Source organism: Miniopterus schreibersii (assembly GCF_964146895.1).
Source record: "Miniopterus schreibersii genome assembly, chromosome: 1".
NCBI classification, from domain to species: Eukaryota; Metazoa; Chordata; class Mammalia; order Chiroptera; family Miniopteridae; genus Miniopterus; species Miniopterus schreibersii.
In genome coordinates, this window is record NC_138101.1 from 143,970,570 (window position 1) to 143,994,071 (window position 23,502).

At 46.9% G+C, this 23,502-nt stretch overlaps 1 protein-coding gene across 2 annotated transcripts in view; it reads left to right on the forward strand.

The window, feature by feature from the left end:
• Nucleotides 1-23,502, forward strand: part of MAPKBP1 (mitogen-activated protein kinase binding protein 1) — a 60,886-nt gene that overhangs the window by 27,127 nt on the left and 10,257 nt on the right. For both annotated transcript variants that reach the window (XM_081153634.1, XM_081153635.1), the window contains exons 3-14: nt 2,840-2,931; nt 17,071-17,133; nt 17,359-17,416; nt 18,154-18,324; nt 18,719-18,856; nt 19,086-19,268; nt 19,865-20,025; nt 20,793-20,982; nt 21,559-21,705; nt 21,927-22,102; nt 22,867-22,958; nt 23,210-23,335. In XM_081153634.1, the coding sequence (XP_081009760.1) occupies nt 2,840-2,931; nt 17,071-17,133; nt 17,359-17,416; nt 18,154-18,324; nt 18,719-18,856; nt 19,086-19,268; nt 19,865-20,025; nt 20,793-20,982; nt 21,559-21,705; nt 21,927-22,102; nt 22,867-22,958; nt 23,210-23,335 (1,597 nt within the window). The remainder of the gene's footprint in view (nt 1-2,839; nt 2,932-17,070; nt 17,134-17,358; nt 17,417-18,153; nt 18,325-18,718; nt 18,857-19,085; nt 19,269-19,864; nt 20,026-20,792; nt 20,983-21,558; nt 21,706-21,926; nt 22,103-22,866; nt 22,959-23,209; nt 23,336-23,502) is intronic.

Consider the following 23,502-nt stretch of genomic DNA (forward strand, 5'->3'; position numbering starts at 1 on the left):
TCTTTCTCCCTCTCCATTCCTCTCTGAAATCAATAAAGGTATATTTAAAAAAAAAAGAAAAAAAGAAAAAGAAAGAAACCTTTGATAAACATTAGTCTTTAGGATCTGAGTAACTCACTTCTCCTTCCTGCTTTAAACTGTTAGTGAAAGGTCCAGGCTAGTTTCAGAATCAATTCTCTATGGAATTGGATCATCTACCCACAAAACACCTACCCAAATTCCTGTCAGAGGAAAGGGAAGCTGAGAATCAACAGACCAAGTTGAAGCAAAGGGAGGGATTGATGCAAATTTGAATCCAAAAGATTTGTCTGAAATCAGATTAGCTTGAAGGAAATAGGACTTGAACAGCCTTTTAACTCACTGTACTTGATTTTATGACCTTCCCCCTATGTGGGTAATGTGGCTGCGAGCTTTTCTCTTTCTTCTCTGTAGTAGGCAGTTGGTGCAGCAGGAATGTTCCTGAGCATCCCTCCCTCTGGGATAGCCAGAGGCACAGTGCCAGGATAGGGAGTGGTGTTCTGAACTGAGTGACCCCCACATTTCCCCAGGGTTATTTTGTGCTCTCCTGCCAGTGCCAGGGGGTCATTAAGCTGAGAAAAAGTATGGAAGAAGGCATATGATAAGGCACACTAGCAAGAATGTATTGCCCTTAACAACAAAAAGAACGTATTGTGGATCCATTTCTCTATCAGGAAGGATGTTGGTGTTAAGGAGAATACAATTACCATGCCTCCCAGTGTTTTGACAAAACCTCAGATGTGTGGCCTTTTGGCCAAGTGTCAACGATTTCATATTGTCAGAGTGATACATTTGCTGTGGCAGAACCAAGAAAGAAGACATACAGAAATTTCTACAGAAATTATGATTCTAGCCCTAGCTGGTTTGTCTCAGTGGTTAGAACGTCCGCCTGTGGACTGAAGGGTCTCAGGTTCGATTCTGGCCAAGGGCATGTACCTCGGTTTGCAGGATCCATCTCCAGTCAGGGATCGGAGCACGTGCAGGAGGCAGCCAACTGATATCTCTCTCTCTCATTGATGTTTCTCTTTCTCTCTCTCCCTTCCACCCTCTCTGAAAAGAAATGGGAAAAAATATCCTCAGAGGATTAAAAAAAAATTATGATTCCATGCATGATTTTGAGGTGATGAGCAAAGCTGGTATCTTTCAGAGTGTAAAGTGATTTTCAAATGTAAAGAATTTCTTTGGGTTGAGTTCCATGGAAGTTTATTACTGACCTGTGTTCCTGAACTATGAAACATGAATATTTGGGCTAAGGAATATTTTTTCTTGATAAACAAACAATTAAAAAATGAAAAATGTGTTGAGTAGGCTAAAGTTAGTGTATCCCACACTAGGCTTGGTGCCTCAGACACGCCCACGGGTAAGTGGCAAGTGTGGTGCTTGCCAGGGAGCTATGGGTTGGTCTGGTGCCCTAGAAGTAGACTGCCTCTCTGTGAGTAGACTGAGAATCCGTCCATATCCCCAAGGAGCACAGAAGACTCTTGGGGACCCTTCTGGGAAATAGGTTTTAACTATAATGTCCCAAAAGACTTATTTTGGTCTTAGCAGCCAAAGAGCATTTCCTTCGAACCTAATTTAAACTAAAATGGTCCTTGGAGATGAGAATTTAAAAAGCCCTCTAGGAGCACTTCAAATTCTCCAGGTGGGACAGCAAGAGAGAAGGAGTGACCCTAGAACTACCCTAATTGATTCTGGGCTTCCCCTCTCTGGAAACTGGCCTGGACTAAGAGTAGATCACCCTGCCACAGATATGAATACCCGTCAAGTGTTTCTGATTTACATCGCCTTCCTGGGACTCCTGAGACTCCCTTAACAGAACAGTCTAGCTGGTTTACTTGGCAATTCAAATTCAGAAACCCATTTCTTTGAGCCAGCGACAGTGCAGGGAATCCAGATAGCACTAGAGAAGACTGGACCTGGAGTAACGAGCAAGACATTCTGTAGCAAGGGGTAAGATTTAGTGACAGGCAAGAGGTTACAGGGCAGTCTGAATCTCGCGTGGCATCATCTGGCAGAAAGACGAGTAAACTATTTGAGGGTAGTCCAATGTGTGCCCTGGGGACTGCAGACATGTGGGATAACAATAGTGATGATGAGAGTGATGCTGAATATCTTGTGTGGCCATGTCCTCTCAGAATCTCTGAGTACTTTACACATTTCCCTTTCATTTCTGTGGGAGTTGTGGCTTAATAATAATAATTAGAGTTACTCTGAGCATCTGTGCTTAGCAAAATACAGCATTAAACCATGTTTCTGCCTCCTAGGCTCATAGTCTGTATGAACTGGCAGACATTTGGGTGGGGATGGAGTCCTCTGATGGAGGGAAGAACGTGATAGAATGCAAAGATCAGGGATATTATTAGTCACCTAATTGATACCTAACATTTTTCTGGCTCTTGGTAGATCAGAGTGGCCATTCTTTCATGCTTGCCAAGGCACGAAGATCAATGACCTCCCCTGAGTATCATCTACCCAAGAGCCAGTCTGGGGACCCAAGGCTTTATCCTGTAAAAGGAGCCTTTCTGGATTGTGAGAGTGCTTTTTCCTCTGTGTCCATGAGCAGAGCTTTAACCCCTTCATTTTCATTCCCGTGGTACCAGCAGATTGAGCTCTGCTAAAAGGCAGTGATGCACACTAGCTTTCTTCCATGTAATCAAGCGGCCTGTGGCCAGAACAGAACCTGGAAAAGTCAGTAGCCCATTCTCCTGAAGACAGGGGCATCAGGAAAGTAGAACTACAGGATGATCCTGAGTATCTTCAGTACCTCCGTTCCAACCCCATTCTGTCCCTAACATGCCACTTCTCTCTCTTGCTCTAACAGGTGACCTTGGAGAAGGTACTTGGAATAACAGTGTCTGGGGGCAGAGGACTTGCCTGTGACCCCCGATCTGGTTTAGTTGCCTACCCAGCTGGGTAAGTACCTTGGAAGAAGTCATATTGCATGGGAGTTTATAGCCATGCTAAACCAGTTGGGCTGGGCAGGGGTTTTCTGGTATTTTCTGGGATATATATCCAGGTTAATGTTTCAGTGCCATTTTTGTAAAGGAGATACAGGGCCAGGAAAAGGCTCTGGCTTTTTGGCCATCCATTCCTACTCACACATATAGATTGACGTTTTATATTATACACAGTTCCCAATACCATCTTTAATATCTACCTTGTAGTAATTTTTAAAAACAGCTTTATTGAGATGTAATACATAAACCACACAATTCTCTCATTTAAAATGCACTGTTAAGCCCGGCTGGTGTGGCTCAGTTGGTTGAGCATCATCCCCTGCACCAAGAGGTCACGGCTTGGATTCTAGCTAGTCAGGGCACATGCCTGGGTAGCAGGCTCGATCCCCAGTAGGGAGTGTGCAGGAGGCAGCCAATCAATGTTTCTCATTGATGTTTCTATCTCTCTAAAAAAATCAATAAAAACATATTAAAACATTAAAATGCACAATTCAGTGGTTTTTAGTGTATCTACAGAGTTGTGCAGCTATCACCACAATCAATTCTACAACATTCTCATCACCCTAAAAAGAAACCCCATACTCTTTAGCAGTCACTCTCCATTTCCCCCTAAGATCTCCATCCTTGGGCAGCAACTAATCTATGTTCTGTCTATATAGATGTGTCTGTTCTGCATATTTCATATAAGTGGAATCATACAATATTTGGCCTTTTGTGACTTTTTTCATGGTTCATACATGTTGTAGTAGGTATCAGTACTTCATTCCTTTCTATGGCCACTAACCTTCCATTAGAGATAAAGTACCACATTTTATTTCTTCATCAGTTGATGAGCATATGGACATTGTTTCTGCTTTTTGACTATTAGGAAAAATGCTGCTCTGACCATTTGTCTACTCTAGTCACTTTGAGAGATGTCAGTGCCATGGAAGAAAAGTAGGATTCTGGGGCTGGTGTTCTTGCTGCCTTTTCACTCCTTTGCTCTTATAGGTGAGAAGCCCCCAACCATCATTTCTTTAGGCTTTTGCAGAAGTGTTTCTTTTGGAGGCTTGGGGCCCCTTCTGGTGTGGTAAGCCTCTGTTCTTTGCTGCTGGGCATAGAAACATGAAAATGGGAAGGCCACTGTTCTCCTTCTCTTGCCCTACCCTCAGCTTGGTTCTCCAGTGTGACTTACACAGTGTGAGCTTCACAGTGTAGGTTTTGTACCAGATATGGTTTTCTTAGTTTTAGCATCCCATTAAAAAAGCTACCTTATCAAGAACTTATTATGTGCCAGGCACTTTGTTAAGCATTTTACAGGAATTATTTTATTTAATGCTCAGAGCAGCCCTGTGAGGTTGGTACTATTATTGTCCTATATTTTAGAAACTAAGTTTCAAAGAGCTTAAGCAATTGAGCCACACTTGTCAGGGTAGCTCTTTTAAAATGGAGGAAGTCCAGGCATTTTGCTCATTTTGAAAAGCTGCTTTTCCCCTGAACTGTCTACTTAACATCTGAATGAGAAATGCCCAATTTATGGGCATCTCAGTCTATGCCAGGGAGATTTCTGCTTCTGGGTTCTGGGGTCAGTGTCTCTCCTGAGTGTCCCTCGGACATTTGATATCTGGTGGGGATGCTGTGGGAGCTGCACTGGCTTTACCCTGCAGAAGCTGAACTGACCTCCTTCTACCCCTCTAGAAGCAAGTTGATGAATGACTTCTGTTGCTGGATACCCTGTGCAGCCTGCCTCAGGGGAATTCCAGTCGTGCCTGCCTCTGCCTGGGAAAGCTAGGTTCCTTCTTGTTGGAGGTGGGGCTGGGGCTGGCTAGGAAAGGCCTGAGCTTCTGCTCAGTGCATTCTGAGCCCTGTGATTCTGCTCTTGGAGTTGTGGAGCCCTGCTCCCCCTCTCTTCCCCATATGCCCCTGGACCCTAGGCGTGGCGCCTTTAAGGGTGTGTGCTTCTGTTTAAGGGCAGGTCCCAGCCTGGCTCATGTGCTTGCCAGTCATTATCCTTCCAGGTGCTGTATGGAAGATTCCCTGCTGTGACCTCTGGTAGATTTCCTCAGTGTGCTTGTCTTGGGCCAGCCCTGGGCAGCGCCCCAGTCTGCTCCCTGACCTTTTGATTTCCTAGAACTTTAAGTACTCTCTTTGCAAGTGGCCCCTTTCTGGGTCTTTAGTTTTGCTCTATGCTAGAGCTCCCTGATGTGCCTCTGGGTATCTGGGGGCCACCAAAGTCTGTGTGAGCCAAGCAGGCTCTTTCCCTCCCTCCCTCTCTCCCTATCTGGTGATCCTAACACCCCCACCCCCACTCTCTTGTTCCTACTGAGCTTTGTTGCTCTGGGAGCAGCCCAGGTATCCTAGAAACAAGAAGAGAAACAAAGCTCAGAAAATTCTCCCAGAGGCCTAGAGGCAAATATCAAACCAAAACAAAGTTTTCTGGAAGGAAATGAAACAGTTCAGGGAGGGTGGGGTGGAGGAGGATGTGTGTCAGGCAGAGGTAGGCAGAGACCCCTCAGCTTTAGTGGCTCCAGCATCTCTTCTCCAGAGTTCTCCTTTTGCTGTTTTCCCCACAGGAAGCCTACCTCTCACCTGTCAAACTTTAACCCCCCCCACCCCCACCCTAGGAAACCAGCTTGGTCTCCAGATAGCCTCTTTGAAGGACTCAGTTTAGTTGAACACCCATAATTGACTCGGGCCCCTTCCCTAGCTGGTTTGGTAGAGGGCTCAGGAGCTTTAGAGCCCAGTATAGCCCCTGTTGCTACTGTGGAGCCAGTCAGTTTGAGAAAGGGTTTCTCTTGACCTCCAATGCCAGGGCCTGGCCTAGGTGAATGCTATGGGCAGAGGAACTACTGGAGAGGGAGGTGTCCTGGAAAGGTGACAGGCCCTATCCAGCAGCCAAGTGGAGACCTCTTGGTGGCTTTAACTAGGGAGGAGGAGGGGAAACTCAGCTCTCCTGAGAAGGCTCTTCATTTACTTAGTCCATGTTGGAATTTATGCTGAGACCCCCAACTTCAAAGCACTGGACCGGGTGTGAAGCCACAGAATTTTCTCCTGAACTGTGTTCTAGTGACATCTGAGCTGAAGAAGCATAGAACTACCTTCTTATTCTCTATGGCAAGCCCTATGTGGGGGCTGTGGAGAGACTGGGTGAACCTGAGAGAACAGGATGCTTGACTTGGTGCCCTGAGGGATGTGAATCCTGTGAATAAGACAGATGGGGTCTTTGTGGGGTTTAGGTTCAAGAAGGGCAAGCAAACAGTAAGCATATAAACAAATCAATGAGCAAGATAATATCAGAGAGTGATGAGTATTCAAAGAAAATCAAACTGGGTAATGGAAGAATCAGCATGTGAAGATTGACACCAAAGTGTTCCAGGTGGAGGAAACGTCAAGTGCAAAGGTCCCAAGGAAAGGAGGAACACACATTCACTTGCTTGAGGAGCTAAACAGTAGCCATGGCAGCTAGACCATAATGATAAGAGGAAGGAGGCTCAGATACTGTCACTTTGACCTGGCTTGTAAGTCTTACAGTTTACAGAGATTAATCTCTTGTTCTAGAAGAAAATACATTTAGAGTCCACAGAAGAGCGTCCTGGTAGCTCTGTACCAGTGGTCGTGTTATTTACTGGGTTATTTACCAAGTTTTCTCATGTCTTGGTGTGGCAGTGGGGTGGGGGTGGGGCGGTTCATAAAGTGTCCCAGAAACAGGTGCTGATGTATCTCATGGCCTGGCCTAAGAGGGTTACTTATTTGGAAGGTTTTGGAGTCAGGTACCTAAAGAGAATCACAACCAAGCATCCCTAGGAAACATCCTAGACTCATTATCTCTTAGAACAATTAAAGCTATAAGATTTCCCCTTTGGAGGTGAATTTAGAGGGACAGTTTGTAATTGTACACCTGGGTGAGTCACTGGTATCCAGCAAGTCCTATATGCCGTAGTTGGGGTGCCTATTGCAACAGCTGACTCCCTGGACAGCCCTGTCCTTGTTCTTGGAGCACCAGAGTAACTCTTCATGGCCAGGAGCACCATGCTGGCTACTTTGTACATGGTCTTCTTCAGTCTCACAATAATTCTTTGAGGTAGATATTATTGTTCCTGTTTTACACATGAGGAAATTGAGGTTCAGAGAAGTTAAGGAATATGCTCAGGATCACACAGTATGTAATAGGTCTTTCTGACCCCAGTTTTCTTGTTTCCATCATCACACTGCCCTTGAACATCAGTGCGTCCTAAAAGCCTGAGATGGGGAGAATCATCGACCTGCTATAGGTCTCTAGTTCACAGGTCTGCTGCTTAGGAGGTTCCTTGGCAGTCAGCGCTTTGAGATCTGGTAGCTAGAGACATAAAAATTTATTTACTGATTCAGAAATATTTCTTGAGTGCCTATCTTCTAGGCTTTGGGGGTATAACAGTAAATAAAACAGGTAAAAGTTACCTTCACAGAGCTGGCAATCTACCAATGAAGTAAATTGTACAGAGTATTACAAGTTGATGTGTGCTATGGAAAAGTATAAGCAAGGAGCAGTGAAAGGGAATAGGGAATATGGGCGGGAGGTGAAGTTGTAATGTTAAATAGGGCTAGAGAGTGACATTTGAGCAAGACTTGAGGGACCTTTGGTGTGCGCCTGTGAGTCACCTGATTTTACTTGGTCTGAAAGAAGAAATTATGAAGCACAGGGTCTCTGCTCGAACCTTCTGTGTCTTGCTCCCTGAATGTGCTGCTGCATTCATTGCTCATCCCAGTGTTTATTTGTTTCTGCCTTCTGGAGGGTGGAGAGTGGTAGGAGGCAGATTGTGTGGGAGTGCTGGGCTCTTTGTGATGGCAGTAAGGCTGGACCTGTCCAGGGGAGGGGGTTGTCAAGGGCTGGCCTTTTCTGATTCAGAGAAGTTCCTGGGCAGTGGGCCCAGCACCTGGTACTGATACTCCACGTGACGCCCTGGCTGAGGCCCGAGGGACTGAGGCCTTACTGTCTTTCTGTGGGAGTGGAGCAGTATCCCTGCACCTGCACCCTGGGGTTCTGAATTACGGGACTTAGCTGGTTGGGCCAGCCCAGGCTTGTCATGTTGAGGATTTCAGCCAGCACTGCTGCAAGGGCCCTGTGAAGAGGACTGCCTGCTGTGCTGGTCTGGGTCAAGGGACTTAGAGGCCAAGGGCCAAATATTGATGCAAACTGAGCCCCACCCTCTCTCCTTAGCAGACTGAGGAGCTTGCTCAAAGGTCAAAAAAGACTGAGGAGGCTCCCACATCAGTTTTTGTTGTTGTTGTTAATCCTCCCCAAGGATATTTTTTCCATTGATTTTTTTTTTTTTTTTTTTTAGAGAGAGTGGAAGGAAGGGAAAGAGGTAGAGGGGGGGGAGAGAGAGAGAGAGAGAGAGAGAGAAAGAAACATCGCCTCCCACATGCGCCCTGCCTGGGGCTGGGAACCTGCAATCCAGGTACCTGCCCTTGACTGGGAATCAAACCCCAAGACCTTTTGGTGTGCGGGCTGACACTTTAATCACTGAGCCACACCGGCCAGGACCCACATGAGTATTTTTGAGGTCTGTTCTCTTTTTTTCTTTTTTTTTAATATATCTTTATTGATTTCAGAGAGAGGAAAGGAGAGGGATAGAGAGATAGAAACATCAATGATGAGAGAGTCGTTGATCAGCTGCCTCCTGCATGCCCCCGACTGGGGATCGAGCCCGCAACCCGGGCATGTGCCCTGACCCTCCTGTATGCCCCCTACTGGGGATCGAGCCCGCAACCCGGGCATGTGCCCTGACCGGGAATTGAACCCCGATCGCCTGGATCCTGGGTCGACACTCAACCTCTGAGCCACGCTCGGCCGGGCGAGGTCTTTCTCTTGAGAGGACCTCAACAAGCAGGGCACAGGGGGAACATTGGATGTCTTTGCCAAGTTCTGCCCTCACTTCACCATCTGCATTATTGTCCCCATAGGTGTTACCATGGGTTGGTCTCTTTCTTCCTCTTTCTGTGTTGGAAGATTTCCAGATTTGAATGATTAGAAGTAAAAATTTCAGCTTAAAGGCCTGCTCCTCTGTCTTTTCCTCTTTTGTTTAACTCTTTCATGCCACACCTAAGAATTTTTCAGTTTATACTGTGTGTGTGTGTGGTGGGGGGTGTTAGAGAAGGGAAGAGTTGCCCCATAATCATCTTTCTCTCTGCATTGTATTTTCTCACACACACACACACACACACACACACACACACACACTCACACACTCACACTGCTTTCCCTCCTTTTACTATGGAGCTGAACTTAGGGGAGGGAAGAAACAGAAGATGTGGCCCAGCAAGACTCAGAATTTGTGTGCAGTTGCTTGGAAAGTGTTTTAAGCAGTGTGATGCATTGCCCTTGAAGATCATGTTGCTGCTTTGGGATGATAGGTTTAAAGGAAAACTCCAAAGTCTGCCATAGAGCCCACATCACCTGCTTGTTCTGGATTTGGAATGTTACTAGCTGGAATATGCATCGAGTCAGTTCAAGTCAGATAAGCTCTCAGCTGAAGCCCTCTGCCATGGTTTATCAGAAAGCTAGGTAACGTGTAACCACTTAGACTAGAAGCTGTTGCTAGAGAGAGGAGCCTGCAGAGGGCCTCTTCAACACGTCAGCACGGATAGCAGGAAGGTTCAGCAAACATCAGTAAGCCCGAAAACTTGCTGGGCTTGTCATGATGGTGGCAGGCCTGGAGGGTATTGTATTATTTTTCACACATTGAATAAAGTATTAATTTCTAAATATGTAAATCTATGAGCTTTGAACTGTAACTGCTATAACTTTCACTGTGCCCTGTTCTGATTTTCAAAAATTCTGTCACCTAAATTCCCCCCCCCCCAAGTGCCCAGTCTTCTTTCCCTCCTCTCGGAGACTCTTTCCCTGTCAGCACCTTGCACATTAGGTCACTGAGCTTCCTGTGTTTCAACTTCAACTTTTTTTAAAATTTATTGATTTTAGAGAGAGAGGAAAGGAGAGAGAGAGAGAGAGAGAGAAACAAACATCAATTTTTGTTATTCCACTTATTTATGAGTTTATTGGTTGATTCTTACATGTGCCCTGACCGGGGATCAAACTCACAACCTTGGTATGTCAGGACGATGCTCTAATGAACTGAGCTACCTGGCCATGGCAATTTCCATTTTCTCTTCTTTCCCTCACTCATTCCACTCTGCTTTCCCTACTTTTTTCTTTTTTTAATATATCTTTATTGATTTTAGAGAGAGGAAAGGAGAGGGAGAGAGAGAACTGAAACATCAGCGATGAGAGAGTTGTCATTGATCGGCTGCCTCCTGCATGCCCCTGACTGGGGATCGAGCCCGCAACCTGGGCATGTACCTGGACCGGGAATTGGATCCTAGGTCAATGCTCAACTGCTAAGCCATACCCGGCTGGGCTCCATTCTGCTTTTCTTAGAACAGTGCTTCTAGAATCCTGACTCTGTTTTCCTTTAGCTGAATAGCCTTGATCATATTGCTCTAAACTTGTTTCTTTATCCATAAAATGAGGATAACTGGCCTGGCCAGCATGGCTCAGTGGTTGAGCGTCAACCCACAAACCAGGAGGTCATGGTTCACTTCCCAGTCAGGGCACATGCCCGGGTTGCCAGCTTGATCCCCAGTAGGGGGCATGCAGGAGGCAGCCAGTCAATGACTCATCATTGATGTTTCTCTCCCTCTCCCTCTCCCTCTCCCTCTCCCTCTCCCTCTCCCTCTCCCTCTCCCTCTCCCTCTCCCTCTCCCTCTCCCTCTCCCTCTCCCTCTCCCTCTCCCTCTCCCTCTCCCTCTCCCTCTCCCTCTCCCTCTCCCTCTCCCTCCCCCTCCCCCTCCCCCTCCCCCTCCCCCTCCCCTCCCCCTCCCCCTCCCCTCCCCCTCCCCTCCCCCTCCCCCTCCCCCTCCCATAAAAACATATTTTAAAAAATGGAGTACCTGTACCAGTGTCCCAAGGTTGTTTTAAGGATTAGTTAAGACCAGACATCCAAGTTGCTTAGCAGAGTGCCTGCTACATAGAAAGTACTTGACAAATGGTAACTTTTATTGGACTATGTGAGGAGCAGAAGACCAGTTACTTAAGGAAGTGGACGCCTTCACATTTAGAGTTCATTGAAATACTCGTGTGATGCTTTTTAACTCAGCCAGGAGATGTCACTTCTGTTATCTTTCCCTGTTTCTGTGCTGCTGTCCTAGATAATTAAGTTATTTTTTCTCTTAGTATTTTCCCATCTCTTCCTCGCTACCTTCCAAGCTTATCATCTCCTAAGTCAATGAAAATGCAGATATTTTCTTTCTCTAACCTTAACCCAATTCTACTTTCTTGGCTGCCTTCCCAGAAAAAAAAAAAAAATTAAGCCTCCTTTAAAGTCTTTACCATTACTCAGCTTATAACAGGACCTCCTCCATTCTCCCAAAGGAAAAACCTGACACAACCCCTTAGCACATCTTTCCCCACTGCCAGAAGCCCCATTTCAGTTTCATTTCTGTGTACCAGGAGTAGTAATATTAAGATTTGCCATTTGTTTGGCTGCTACTGTGTATCAGAAAAATCATTTAATCTTCACAGAAGTCCTATTAGCTAGATCCAGGTGTCTCCTTTTTTATAGATAAGAAAACAGGCTTGTGACTTACCCAGGGTCACAGAGGTGTACATGGCAGAACAAGGACTCAAACCTTGGTCTCTGACTTCAAACTCACAATGTCCCTATTGCCCCACACTGCCTCTGAGGATCCAGAGGTCCTCAGTCCCTCCTTCCATAGAAGATAGGTGAGGCATGGAGTCAGGAGGAGAGCTGATGCCCCACGGAACCAAGCTAGGCATTCATTCTTTCAGTAAGTGGTTCTTGAATAACTGCAATGGGCTAGATTGTGCTAAGCCCAGGGATCAAAACAGTGAGCAAAACCAGACTCAGTTCCCACCCTCATGGAATGCACAGTCCAATGGGTAAGATAATAAAAACCAAATGTAAAATTGCAGCTATGATAAATGTCACAAAAGGTTGATACATTGTGTCATGACAGCATATACAAGGCCATATACCCTGAGCTCCAATAGAGGACTAAGAGTTAACTTGTTGGAAAAGAGAGAGAAGAATGTTCTAGACAAGGGAAGTGGCTTCTTCAAAGGTCCTGTAGTGGGAGGAGCATAGCAAGTTAAAGGGAGTGAAAAAATGTGGTTGGAGCACAGTTCAGGGTGAGGCTGGAGGGTGGGCAGGGGTCACAATGCCCAGGGCCTTCAGGGCACTTAAAGGGGTTTGGTTTTAGAAGCTTCCAGGAATTATCAGTAAAGAGTGACTCGGTAAGATCAGAGGGGTGTGTGTGTGTGTGTGTATGTGTATGTGTGTGTTTTGGGAGAGGGGAGAGAGAGTGATGGGGCACAGAGCTTCCAAAGCCATCCAATTTTTGTAATATGTTTAAAAACTCTCCTGACACCAAAATTACAACTACACTACAGAACAACTATAATTCAGAACCACCTGAAATCTAGCTGAATGGAAATCCTATAAGTAGGAAATTAAAGAAGAGGCCATATTGAAACTGGTAGGAGGGGTGGAGATACAGAACACGCTGGTCCCACACCCACATGTGATGGATAAAAATCAGGAGGGATATCTTGGCTGCAGGGTCCTCCCTGAGGAGCGAGAGGTCCCAGCTGCATACCAGGCCTCCCAGCCCAGGGTTCCAGGCCAGGAAGAGAAGTCCCATAACTTCTGGCTGTGAAAACCAGCAAGTATTGAGGCTGAGTGAGACAGGGCTGCTGGAGCCCGAGGCAGTTCCTCTTAAAGGGCCCACACACAGACTTACTCAGACTTATTCCCCCTGAGCTCCACCCCTGGGACAGCAGCTTGAAAGACACCAGAGATGTAAAGGGAGGAACTGAAGTTTCTGGCATCAGAGCAAGATATGGAGGGGCAGCTTTCTCCCAAACAGAAGTGCTGGCATAGGCCAGCATTGTTCCTTTTCTGAGCCTTCCCCCAACAGAGCCAGCAGGCAGACACCATATCTTGAGGCTCCATCAAACTGGCTCACACTGTTTACTCCACCCTGTTGATTCCCTGAGGCTCTACCTCATCCAACTTGTGGACCTACCCAAGCTGTTTCCAGTGGTTTTTCTATACAAATGGCCTGTCTTGCCTCATGCTTCAGATTTTCTTAAAATTTCTCAAACAAGCAGTATCTGGCCTCAGCTGGTCCCATACCTCTCACTAGGTGGCCCCAGGCCTGGCAGTAGCAGCAGCTGGCCTTGATTTACAGCTTGGGTTTGTCTGGTTACCTCCAAGCCTAGCATAAGTAGCAGCCATCTGCAGATCACTTTATAGCTCATTATGATGGCTGGCCCTGGGTAGAATACAGGTAGCCGCTGACCTCGTTCTACACCTCCCAGGAGGCTCCAGAGCCAGTCCACCCAGTGAACAGCTTCAGAGCATGTCAAAGCACCACCCAACCATCTCCATAAGCAACACACTCAAGGAGTAGAATCAGTAGCCACCAGAGCCCTGATGAAATAAGTCCTGCTCTGTGGGGTGGGCCCCTGCACAGCTGTTCCTCCACAGTGGTTGGTGGTCACAGCCAGTCCTTGCAGATGAGTAGCCTAGGGGTATATCCCTCCTATTGGTGTGTCAACAGCAATCAAGGATCAACTAGAAAAGGAGAGTGTACACAGCTCACACAATGGGGGGCACACCTTGAGTGCCCAGTTTGGATGAATGGGGAGGCTGTGCTGCTGGACCCTTCAGAATACCTAGTACATAAGGCCACTCTACCAAGCCTGGGAGACGTAGCAGCTCTGCCTAATACATAGAAACACAGGGAGGCCTAATACATAGAAATGAGGAGACAAAGAAACATGTCCCAAATGAAAAAAACAACAAAACTCCAGAAAAAGAACTAAATAAAATGGAGACAAGCAATCTACTAGATGCAGAGTTCAAAACACTGGTTATAAGGATGCTCAATGAACTTAGGGGAAGAGTAGATGAACTTAGAGAGCACTTCAACAGCATAAAAAAGGACATGGAACCATAAAAAAAGAACCAGTCAAAAATGAAGGATACACTAACTGAAATGAAGAATAGTTTACAGGGAAGCAACAGTAGAGTAGATGAAGCCAAGAAACAAAACAGTGATTTGGAATATAAGGAAGCATAAAACACCTAATCAAAACAGCAAAAAGAAAACAATCCAAAAACATTAGGATAGTGTAAGGAACCTTGAGGTAACTTCAAGCATACCAGCATTCACATCATGGGGACACTGGAAGGAGAGGAGATGAGAGAGAGCAAGAAATTGAAAACCTATTTGAAAAAATAAAGGCAGAAAACTTCTCTAACATTGGTGAAGGAAATAGACATACAAGTCCAGGAATTGCAGAGAGTCCCAAACAAGATGAACCCCAAAAGGCCCACACCAAGGCACATCATCAGTAAAATGCAGAAGGTTAATGACAGAATCTTAAAAGCAGCAATAGAAAAGCAGTTACCCAGAAGGGAGCTCCCATAAGCCTGTCAGCTGATTTTTCAACAGAAACTTCGCAGGACAGAAGGGATTGGCAAGAAATATTCAAAGTGATGAAAAGCAAGGACCTACAACCACGACTACACTACCCAGCAAAGCTATCATTTAGAATCGAAGGACATATAAAGAGCTTCCCAGACAAGAAAATACTAAAGGAGTTCATCACCACCAAATTTACATGTAATGTTAAAGGGTCTTTTTTAAGAAGGAAAAAACCATAAAAAAAAAAAAGAACAATAAAATGGCAATAAATACATATCTATCAACAATTGAATGTGAAAAACAAAATAAACAGACAAGCAGAACAGAAACAGACACATAGACACAGAGAACATTTTGATGGTTGCTAGATGAGATCTGGTGTTGGAGGATGGGAGAAAATGTGAAGGGATTAAGAAGTACAAATTGGTAGTTGTAGAATTGTCAAAGGTATGTAAAGTACAGCATAGGGAATATAGTCAATAATATTCTAATAACTATGTATGGTGTCAGATGGGTATGAGATTTATCGGGATGATTACTTAGTAAGTTATATAATGTCTAATCACTGGGGTATACACCTGAACCTAATATAATAATGTGTTTCAACTGTAATTGAAAAAAATAGAAGGAAATGCTAAATGTTAGTTAAAGGTTAATGAAAATAAATATGTGATTTTTTTTTCTTAAAAAAAAAAAAGAAGAAGAAATAGCCCTGGTTGGGTGGCTCAGTTGATTAGAGCATCATCCCATACACCAAATGGTTGTGGGTTTGATTCCTAGTCAGGGCACATACTTAGGTTGTGGAATGGATCCCTAGTTGGGGTGTGTATGGTAGGCAACTGATCTATATTTCTCACCAATGTTTCTCTTTCTCTCTCTCTCTCTCTCTCTCGCTCTAAAAAGTGATAAAAACACACACACACAAAACCCACATATCCTCTGGTGAGGATAAAAAGAAATAATTTTTTAAAAATCCTCTTAACATCACATTCTGGAAGGGAAACAGGAGACTTCAATTTGGTATAAAAAGAGGAGTGAGGAAAGGGGAACAAGAAAAGATTAGGAGATGGGGAGAGAAGGAGAAAGAAAACAGTGGGGAAGGATTTGAGGGGTGTGGTTAGAGAAGGGGATATGACTCAAGAATTCCAAGACTGTTGATCACCCTGGTAGTTCTGGGTATATCTGGTGCACCTCGGAGATCCCAGCATTCCCAGAGATTGCCTGTGGAATTTGCATATTGAAGTGGTTTATTGAGCCTAAGATGCTAAACCCTCACTTGCAGCGTCTATCCACCTTTGCTTCAAGTTTCTAGCAAACGTGAGGTTCAGGTGTGGGGGCCACAGCGGGTTTCCTACTAAAGAAGTCTGGGTCTGGGGGATGTTGCTTTCTGCTCATTCTCTCCCCATGCCCTTACCTGGTGCAGCAGGCCCAGGCTTGCTCCTGTCAGCTCGTTACAGTGCTGATGAAGTGGAGGCAGAAGGGACAACAGCCTAGGCCTGCTGACAACCAAGGAGCCTAAAGGAGAACACTACCTAGCTATGGCTTCCAGCTTCTTGCCCCTAACTCATACCATCTAGCCTCCTCCCTGGAGTTGCCTCTGGAAAGTCACTCTGAATCTGATCCTGCCTGGCCTTGCCACCTCATGGAGAGGGTACTGCCATCCTTCTCTGTTTATGGCAGGTGGAGTCCCTGATTGTTTTCTAGCAATCTGGAGGATCCTTTTCAGGTTCCTTGGGGCCAGGGATTTTCTTTTTTTTTAAAATTAAAAAAAAAAAAAAAGCCTTTATTGATTTCAAAGAGAGGAAAGGAGAGGGAGAAAGAGAAACATCAATGATGAGTCATTGACTGGCTGCCTCCTGCACGCCCCCTACTGGGGATTGAGCCTGCAACCTGGGCATGTGCCTTGACCAGTAATCGAACTGTGATCTCCTGGATCATAGGTCGATGCTCAACTGCTGAGCCATGCTGGCCGGGTGGGGGCCAGGGATTTTCAGGGCTGGGCCTGGGAGCTCTGAGGCACTGAACAGGCTTCCTCAGGCCCTCTCAGGCTCTTTCTGCCACTCCCCTTAGTCTTACTGAGCCTTTTTGCAATTTTGGCCTTGTGCCTCCCACCCCCTTCCTCATCTGATATGTAGAGGGTGTGGGGGCCGGCTCCTGCCAAGTACACAAGTAAGTGCACATGTGAGAGTCCTCACCTCTCCTTGGAGCACAAATGCTTGACACGTGTGGATCCAAGCCTGTGAATCAGCTGTACACCCATGGTTTGCATTGTCCAAATCATGTGTATTCTTCCCTCCTGTACCCCTTCCTGGGTTATATGTGAGAACTGTGGTAAGGCCTGTGTCCCTGCTTCCCTTTGTGGGGATGACGAGAGATGGCGCTGGTGTTTAGGGACCTGGTGGGGATAGGCTTCCAGGGATGCCTTTCACTCTCTCTCATGGGGCTGCAGAGATAAGCCCAGTGGGAAAGGAAATGAAGCCAGAAGAACAGGTTGCAGAAGGAAGCAGTCACTTGTCCTCAGTGGCAAGTGAGCCTCTCTGCTGTGACTGGAATTCCCAGATGGCCTGGGAGCTTCTTGGGGAGCTGTGGTTTGGTGCTAAGTCTGTTGTCCAACTCACCTCCCCAGGTGTGTGGTCGTGCTGTTCAACCCCCGGAAACACAAACAGCACCACATCCTCAACAGTTCCAGGTAAATGGGTCTGGGCCCTCAGGGAGCACCTCCTTCTCCTGGGACTATGACAAGGGCACAGCCTGGGGTCTGTGTGGCTCTTGGAACTGGGACCTGGTTGGGCCCCAGAGCCAGAGAGGGAAATGCCACATGTGCCATTGGTATCTGCTGGTCTTGCCTTTTGAGGGAACTGCGAGGGAGCCAGGCTTAGGCCAGGCTGTCAGTGGCCTGTCTCATCTCTTGCAGGAAAACCATCACTGCCCTTGCTTTCTCCCCTGATGGCAAGTACTTGGTCACCGGAGAGGTGAGTGAGGAAAGGGGGCTCCAGTTCTCTGAAAAGGGTGGGTGGTCTGCCCTCAGCCTGAGAGCTACGATCCTAGGCCAAGTTAGGGCTGTTGCCACTTTGGCTTCCTAAACAGAAGCCAAATCCTAGTGTTTGCTACACCTTAAAACAATGGTTCTTAAGCTTTAGTGTGCATCAGAATCACCTGGAGGTCTTGTTAAAGTACCCAGTGCTGGGCCTAACGCCAGAGTTTTCGATTTTATAGGCCTGGGATGGCGCTTCAACATTTGTATTTCTAACAAGTTCCCACTTCATGCTGATTCTGTTGGTTTAGGAAGCACACTCTGAAAACCACTGCCTTAAAATATCCCTTATCCCCAGAGGCCCCCTGCTGGGCACATCTCAGCCTTACAGGGAGGCATTGGGGGAAGAAATAGGATGAATGGTAGTAGTTCTCAACCCTGGCCGTCCATAGAATCATTCAAGGAGCTTTGAACAAATACAGAGGTGCGGACCCTCACCCAGAGATATTGAACAAAATCTGGGGACATTTTTTCCCTAATAATCACTATCGTCCTGAGATATTTATTGTTTCCTCTTTACCTTTGTCCTGTATAGCGCTCTGCTCTTGACTCTTGGCCAGAAGGTCATTAGAGAGATTGTGTCCAGTAGCTGGGGAGGTGAGGGCCCCCACTCTGAAAGGCTAGTGGGGGTCTGTATGCTTCTGGCCCTCACTTCCAGTTCTTGCCTCCCTGCAGAGTGGGCACATGCCAGCAGTGCGAGTTTGGGACGTGGCTGAACGTAGCCAGGTGGCAGAGCTGCAGGAGCATAAGTATGGTGTGGCTTGCGTGGCCTTCTCCCCTAGCGCCAAGTACATTGTCTCCGTGGGCTACCAGCATGACATGATCGTCAACGTCTGGGCCTGGAAGGTGAGTGGGCTGAGTGGGCAGGCCTGGCAGCCTCATGAGGGTTTGAGGGCCAGTTGGGGAACCAGGAAGATACTGACCTGAATCCCTTCACTCTACTCTGCTGATCTCAGTCTCATTCTAGAAAATGATCTGAAGTAGGAAAGAGCAACTGTAGCCAAGCGTGTTGGTAGAAAGGGGCTAGTTCATGCCTCTGAGGGCCTCTGGGGGAAATGAATCTCTTTATCTCCTCTAGAAAGGGAGTCTCATCCTCCCCTTTTTTTCAGACCAGTAAATCCTGGAAAGAAACTTTTTTTTCCCCAAACGCAAATCCTATCTAACCTTCCTCTCCTCTGTGCCTCTTTCTTCTTAGCTCCAAGAGGCAGAACCTTGATTCTTCCTTTGGCTTTCCCTCCAGAAAAACATTGTGGTGGCCTCCAATAAGGTGTCCAGTCGGGTGACAGCGGTGTCCTTCTCTGAAGATTGCAGCTACTTTGTCACTGCAGGGAACCGACACATCAAATTCTGGTACCTTGATGACAGTAAGACCTCAAAGGTGAGATGCTGAGGCTGGAAGTAGCCACCAAGGCCAGGACCTGCTCAGCCCACCCCAGGAGACTCTGCTCCTAGAAGGCCCTTCTCTGTTTGGTCAGCAGCTATACAGAAGTTCTGGATGGGCTAGGTGCTCTCAGGACCGAGAAGTAGTCTCAAAGAGCAAGGGGGGCCTAGTTTCTAGGGGCAGGCTCTGGAGTAGATGGGTGAGCAACAGTGGTGTATCTCCACAGGTGAATGCCACTGTGCCCCTGCTGGGCCGCTCAGGGCTGCTGGGGGAGCTACGGAACAACCTGTTCACTGATGTGGCCTGTGGCCGAGGGAAGAAGGCAGACAGTACCTTCTGCATCACATCCTCAGGGCTGCTGTGCGAGTTCAGTGACCGGAGGCTTTTGGATAAGTGGGTGGAGCTGAGAGTAAGTACCCCTGGCCCAGTTGATTGGGGCTGTGCATATCTTGGCTTGGGTGAGAATTGATGCCTGTAGCTCTATATCAGGGGCTGGGCCCTCGTGCATGCAGGAGGGGACCCCAGGAGAAAGAAGCTTGAGGGAGCTGGAGCTTGGCCTAGTTCCAGTCCATGGAGATCTGTACAACTGCCTCTCTCTGCTCTCTTTCTGTCTTTCTTTCCCCTGCTTTCCTCTTCTGCTCAGAACACAGACAGCTTCATAGTAAGTGATGCCTAGACTCTCCTGTCTTTCTCGTGCTGGGCTTTCTCATGCTGGGCTTTCTTTCTCTTTGCTGGGCTTTTCCTACTTTGTTTTCTTTGCTAAAAACTCTAGCACGTTAAGACAGTCCCTGACTCCTATCCCCCAAACGGCACGCGGCTGTGGGCCCTCTGGCCACCTGCTGTTGGAGGGAGGGGCATCTTCAGATAACAGCTGAGAGGCTCAGGCCAGAGCAGCTGGGCTGCTTTTCGCTTGCCCTTGTCTTGGCTGGTCTCTCCTCTTGGCAGGTGACTATTGAGGAGGGGTTGGCAGGTGGCCTGTGCTGACCTGAGCCCTTCTGCCTGCAGACCACCGTGGCGCACTGCATCTCTGTGAGCCAAGACTACATCTTCTGTGGCTGTGCTGATGGCACCGTGCGCCTCTTCAACCCCTCTAACCTGCACTTTCTCAGCACCCTGCCCCGGCCCCATGCCTTGGGGACAGACATTGCCAGTGTCACTGAGGCCAGGTGAGCTATGTGGGCCCCCTGCCTCCATTCTCAGGCTCATGCTGTGCCCAGCCTTCAGGGAACAAGGTGAAGAGTATCAGTGCCCCAAAAATAACCAGAAGTACCTCCATAGACAAATAAATTTGGGTTTATTGGTACTTATTGCAACCAAGGAGAACCAGGGAGTATCTCAGTAAGTTGGGGCTATTTTAAGTGTGGGAGTATTGTAAGATTTAGGGTATTGTGTGAGGTGATATTAGAAATGGTTCAAGATATTGAAATTTTGCTCTGGTAGGATGCTTTCAGGAATTGGGAGCAATTGTATAATTAGGCATTCTAATAATTTTTATCTAAAAGGTGGGACTAAAGCTGTAATTGGTAAAGAGGCAGCAGTCAATCCTGATAGACAGCAAAGGGTGGTGTTTGGTTATTTTTGTGGTTTGCACAGTGATCTTGTTTTTATCTCTGTCAGACACAATGACACTAGTCTTGTTTTTGCTTTGCTCCGTCACGGACATAGAGTGACCTTGTCTGACACTGGTGTTCTGTGACATTGTGTTCATCAGGAGAACACCATGGCCCAGCAGCTAGTGCCGGGTCAGCTTCCAGTTAATGGCTTTCAGGGGCTGCTTTTGTCTTTCTTAAGCAACTGCTTTTAAACCTGCAGGTCTGGAGAGGGCTCCCCATGCCCCGCTCCTTCCTTCATGGGTTAGCTTCTGTTTCGTTCCTTTCAGTCCTTCATTTTATCAGCTTCACACTCACCAGTTTGCTTGTCCTCTTCCCCACAGTCGCCTCTTCTCTGGAGTGGCCAATGCCAGGTATCCAGACACCATTGCCTTGACCTTTGATCCCACCAATCAGTGGCTGTCTTGTGTATACAACGACCACAGCATTTATGTTTGGGATGTGAGGGACCCCAAGAAAGTGGGCAAAGTGTACTCGGCTCTATATCATTCCTCCTGCGTCTGGAGTGTGGAGGTATGTGGGCTGGGATGGCTTGAGACTGGCCAGGTTTGCTGGGATACCGTTGTGAATACAGAAAGTGGGGATCACCAAGTATAACACTGTGTTCCTGCTGTCTCCTTGTTTCTCTAGCAACATCCTTGTATCTCTGCCTATCTTCAGATGAGTCCTAAGGATTGAGCTTGAATTTTAGTGCTTATATATCTTAGGCTTGTTCCAATATGCCCCTGTCCATTCTTAGCTTTTCGTTGTCCTCGGCTCAGTGATTTTGGACAAGTTAATGAACTTGACCGAGTTTTAGTTTCCTCAGCTGTAAAGTGATGTACCTGATTCATCTCGTTGTCCTAAGTATTAAATAAAATAATGTTAAGTGGGAGACATAGAAGAGTCCCTGAAACATAGTAGGTGCTTGGTTAGTGTGCTTTTCCTTAATGATTATGAAGAATATCTAATAGTTGTGGCTTGCTTACTATGTGACAGACACTGGGCTAAGTCTTGGCCAGCATTATCCCTTTAATCTCATTCCCTTCTCCCTGGGCAAAGGACTGCTCCCTAACTGGAGATCTGACTTTGTTCTCTCTGCCCCTTCAGGTCTACCCAGAAGTAAAGGACAGTAACCAAGCCTGCCTCCCCCCCAGTTCCTTCATTACCTGTTCCTCAGACAACACCATCCGCCTGTGGAACACAGAGAGCTCCGGAGTGCATGGCTCCACCTTGCACCGAAATATTCTCAGCAATGTGAGCCTTGATGCTGTAGGGTCCCCACTTCATACTTAGTATTCCCATCCCCTCAGCCTTCACACCTTCTTAGGAACTGGGTCACAGACCTTGATTTTCCAGCTGTTACTTGACTGGGCCCTACAAGCCAAGGATTTATCTTGTCCAGCAATCCTCCCCCCTTGCAGTTATACTGGGTCAGACCTACCTTATCCACTTCTTCTCTGCATCTGCTCCACTAGGACCTCATTAAGATCATCTATGTAGATGGGAACACTCAGGCCTTGCTGGACACTGAGCTGCCTGGAGGAGACAAAGCTGATGGGTCCCTGATGGATCCCCGTGTGGGCATCCGTTCTGTGTGTATCAGCCCCAATGGACAGCATCTAGCTTCGGGGGACCGTATGGGCACACTCAGGTAATGCCAGGCCTGGAGTGGGTACTGACTGCCTCTCATGGTACAGGCTGGGGGAGTTAAGTCTCCAAGGACAGAGCTTTAGAAAAGTTTGGCTCAAAAAGATTGGGGAAGGTTTTTATGTAAAAGGGAAAGATAACTTTACAATGCAGAAACTGTCTCAAACAAATGATCAAGCTTAACATCTTCATGTCAACATTTGAAGCCCATAATATGATATACTAATGACATAGCATTGTTTCTGTGGTATTTTTGCCAAAAATGCATACACTCAGACCAATCATGAGAAAACATCAGACAAACTCAAATTGTACATGCGACAGAGTACCTGCATTGATCAATACTCTTCAAAAGTGTCAAGGTCGTGAAGGGTGAGGGAAGACTGAAAAACTATTCAAGAGTACAGGAGACTAAGGAGAAATACCAACTAAATGCAAATTGGATAGGATCCTGGATTCAGAAAAAGAACATTGTGGTGGAAAAACTGGTGAAATTCAAATAAAGCCTTTTATTAATAGTATTATACGAATGTAAATTTCCTGGTTCTGGTCATTGAACTGTGGTTATGTAAAGATGTGTACATTAGGGACAGCTGGGTAAAGGAAATATGGAAACTCTTCTGTACTCATTGCAACCTTTCTCTAAGCCTAAAAGTTCAAAAATAAATAAGAGTAAATTTTGGAAAAGGTTGGAGGAGAGGAAGCAGGGTGGATCTCTCCTCCAGCAGCCTGGCAGTGACCTCTCCTACCCTCTCCTCATTTTTGCAGGGTGCATGAACTACAGTCCCTAAGTGAGATGCTGAAGGTGGAGGCCCATGACTCGGAAATTCTGTGCCTGGAGTACTCTAAGCCAGACACAGGTCAGGAGGGTACCTGGTCCCTAACCCAGAATGGCACAGGGCTCCTCCAATCCTGCTAGTGCCACTTACCTGTCCTGGCTCTTGGATGTGAGACTGAAAGTCCTTTGAATCATTTGGTGTCTTTGCAGCTCCATTTGATGGAACAGCTCCATCCCTGCTCCATGGGGCTCAGTTACCACAGGCCTCTTTGCCAGGCTCACGTAGGGGCCTGCTCTGGGCACTTGTGGGCTGATGAGTTCTTCTAACCCCAGGTCTGAAGCTGCTAGCGTCAGCGAGCCGGGACAGGCTGATCCATGTGCTGGATGCTGGACGGGAGTATAGCCTACAGCAGACATTGGACGAGCACTCGTCCTCCATCACTGCTGTCAAGTTTGCAGGTGGGGGCAGGGCAATTGAGACACATTCTTCCATCTACCACCAACATCACCCTTACCCCCCTCCCCACTGCCACCTGCCTCTCGCCTCTGTGAGAAAGTAGGGTGTGCCTATCATAGGGGAGTGTTGGACAGCTGCTGGGAGGTATGGGGCTGGATGGGAAGACAGG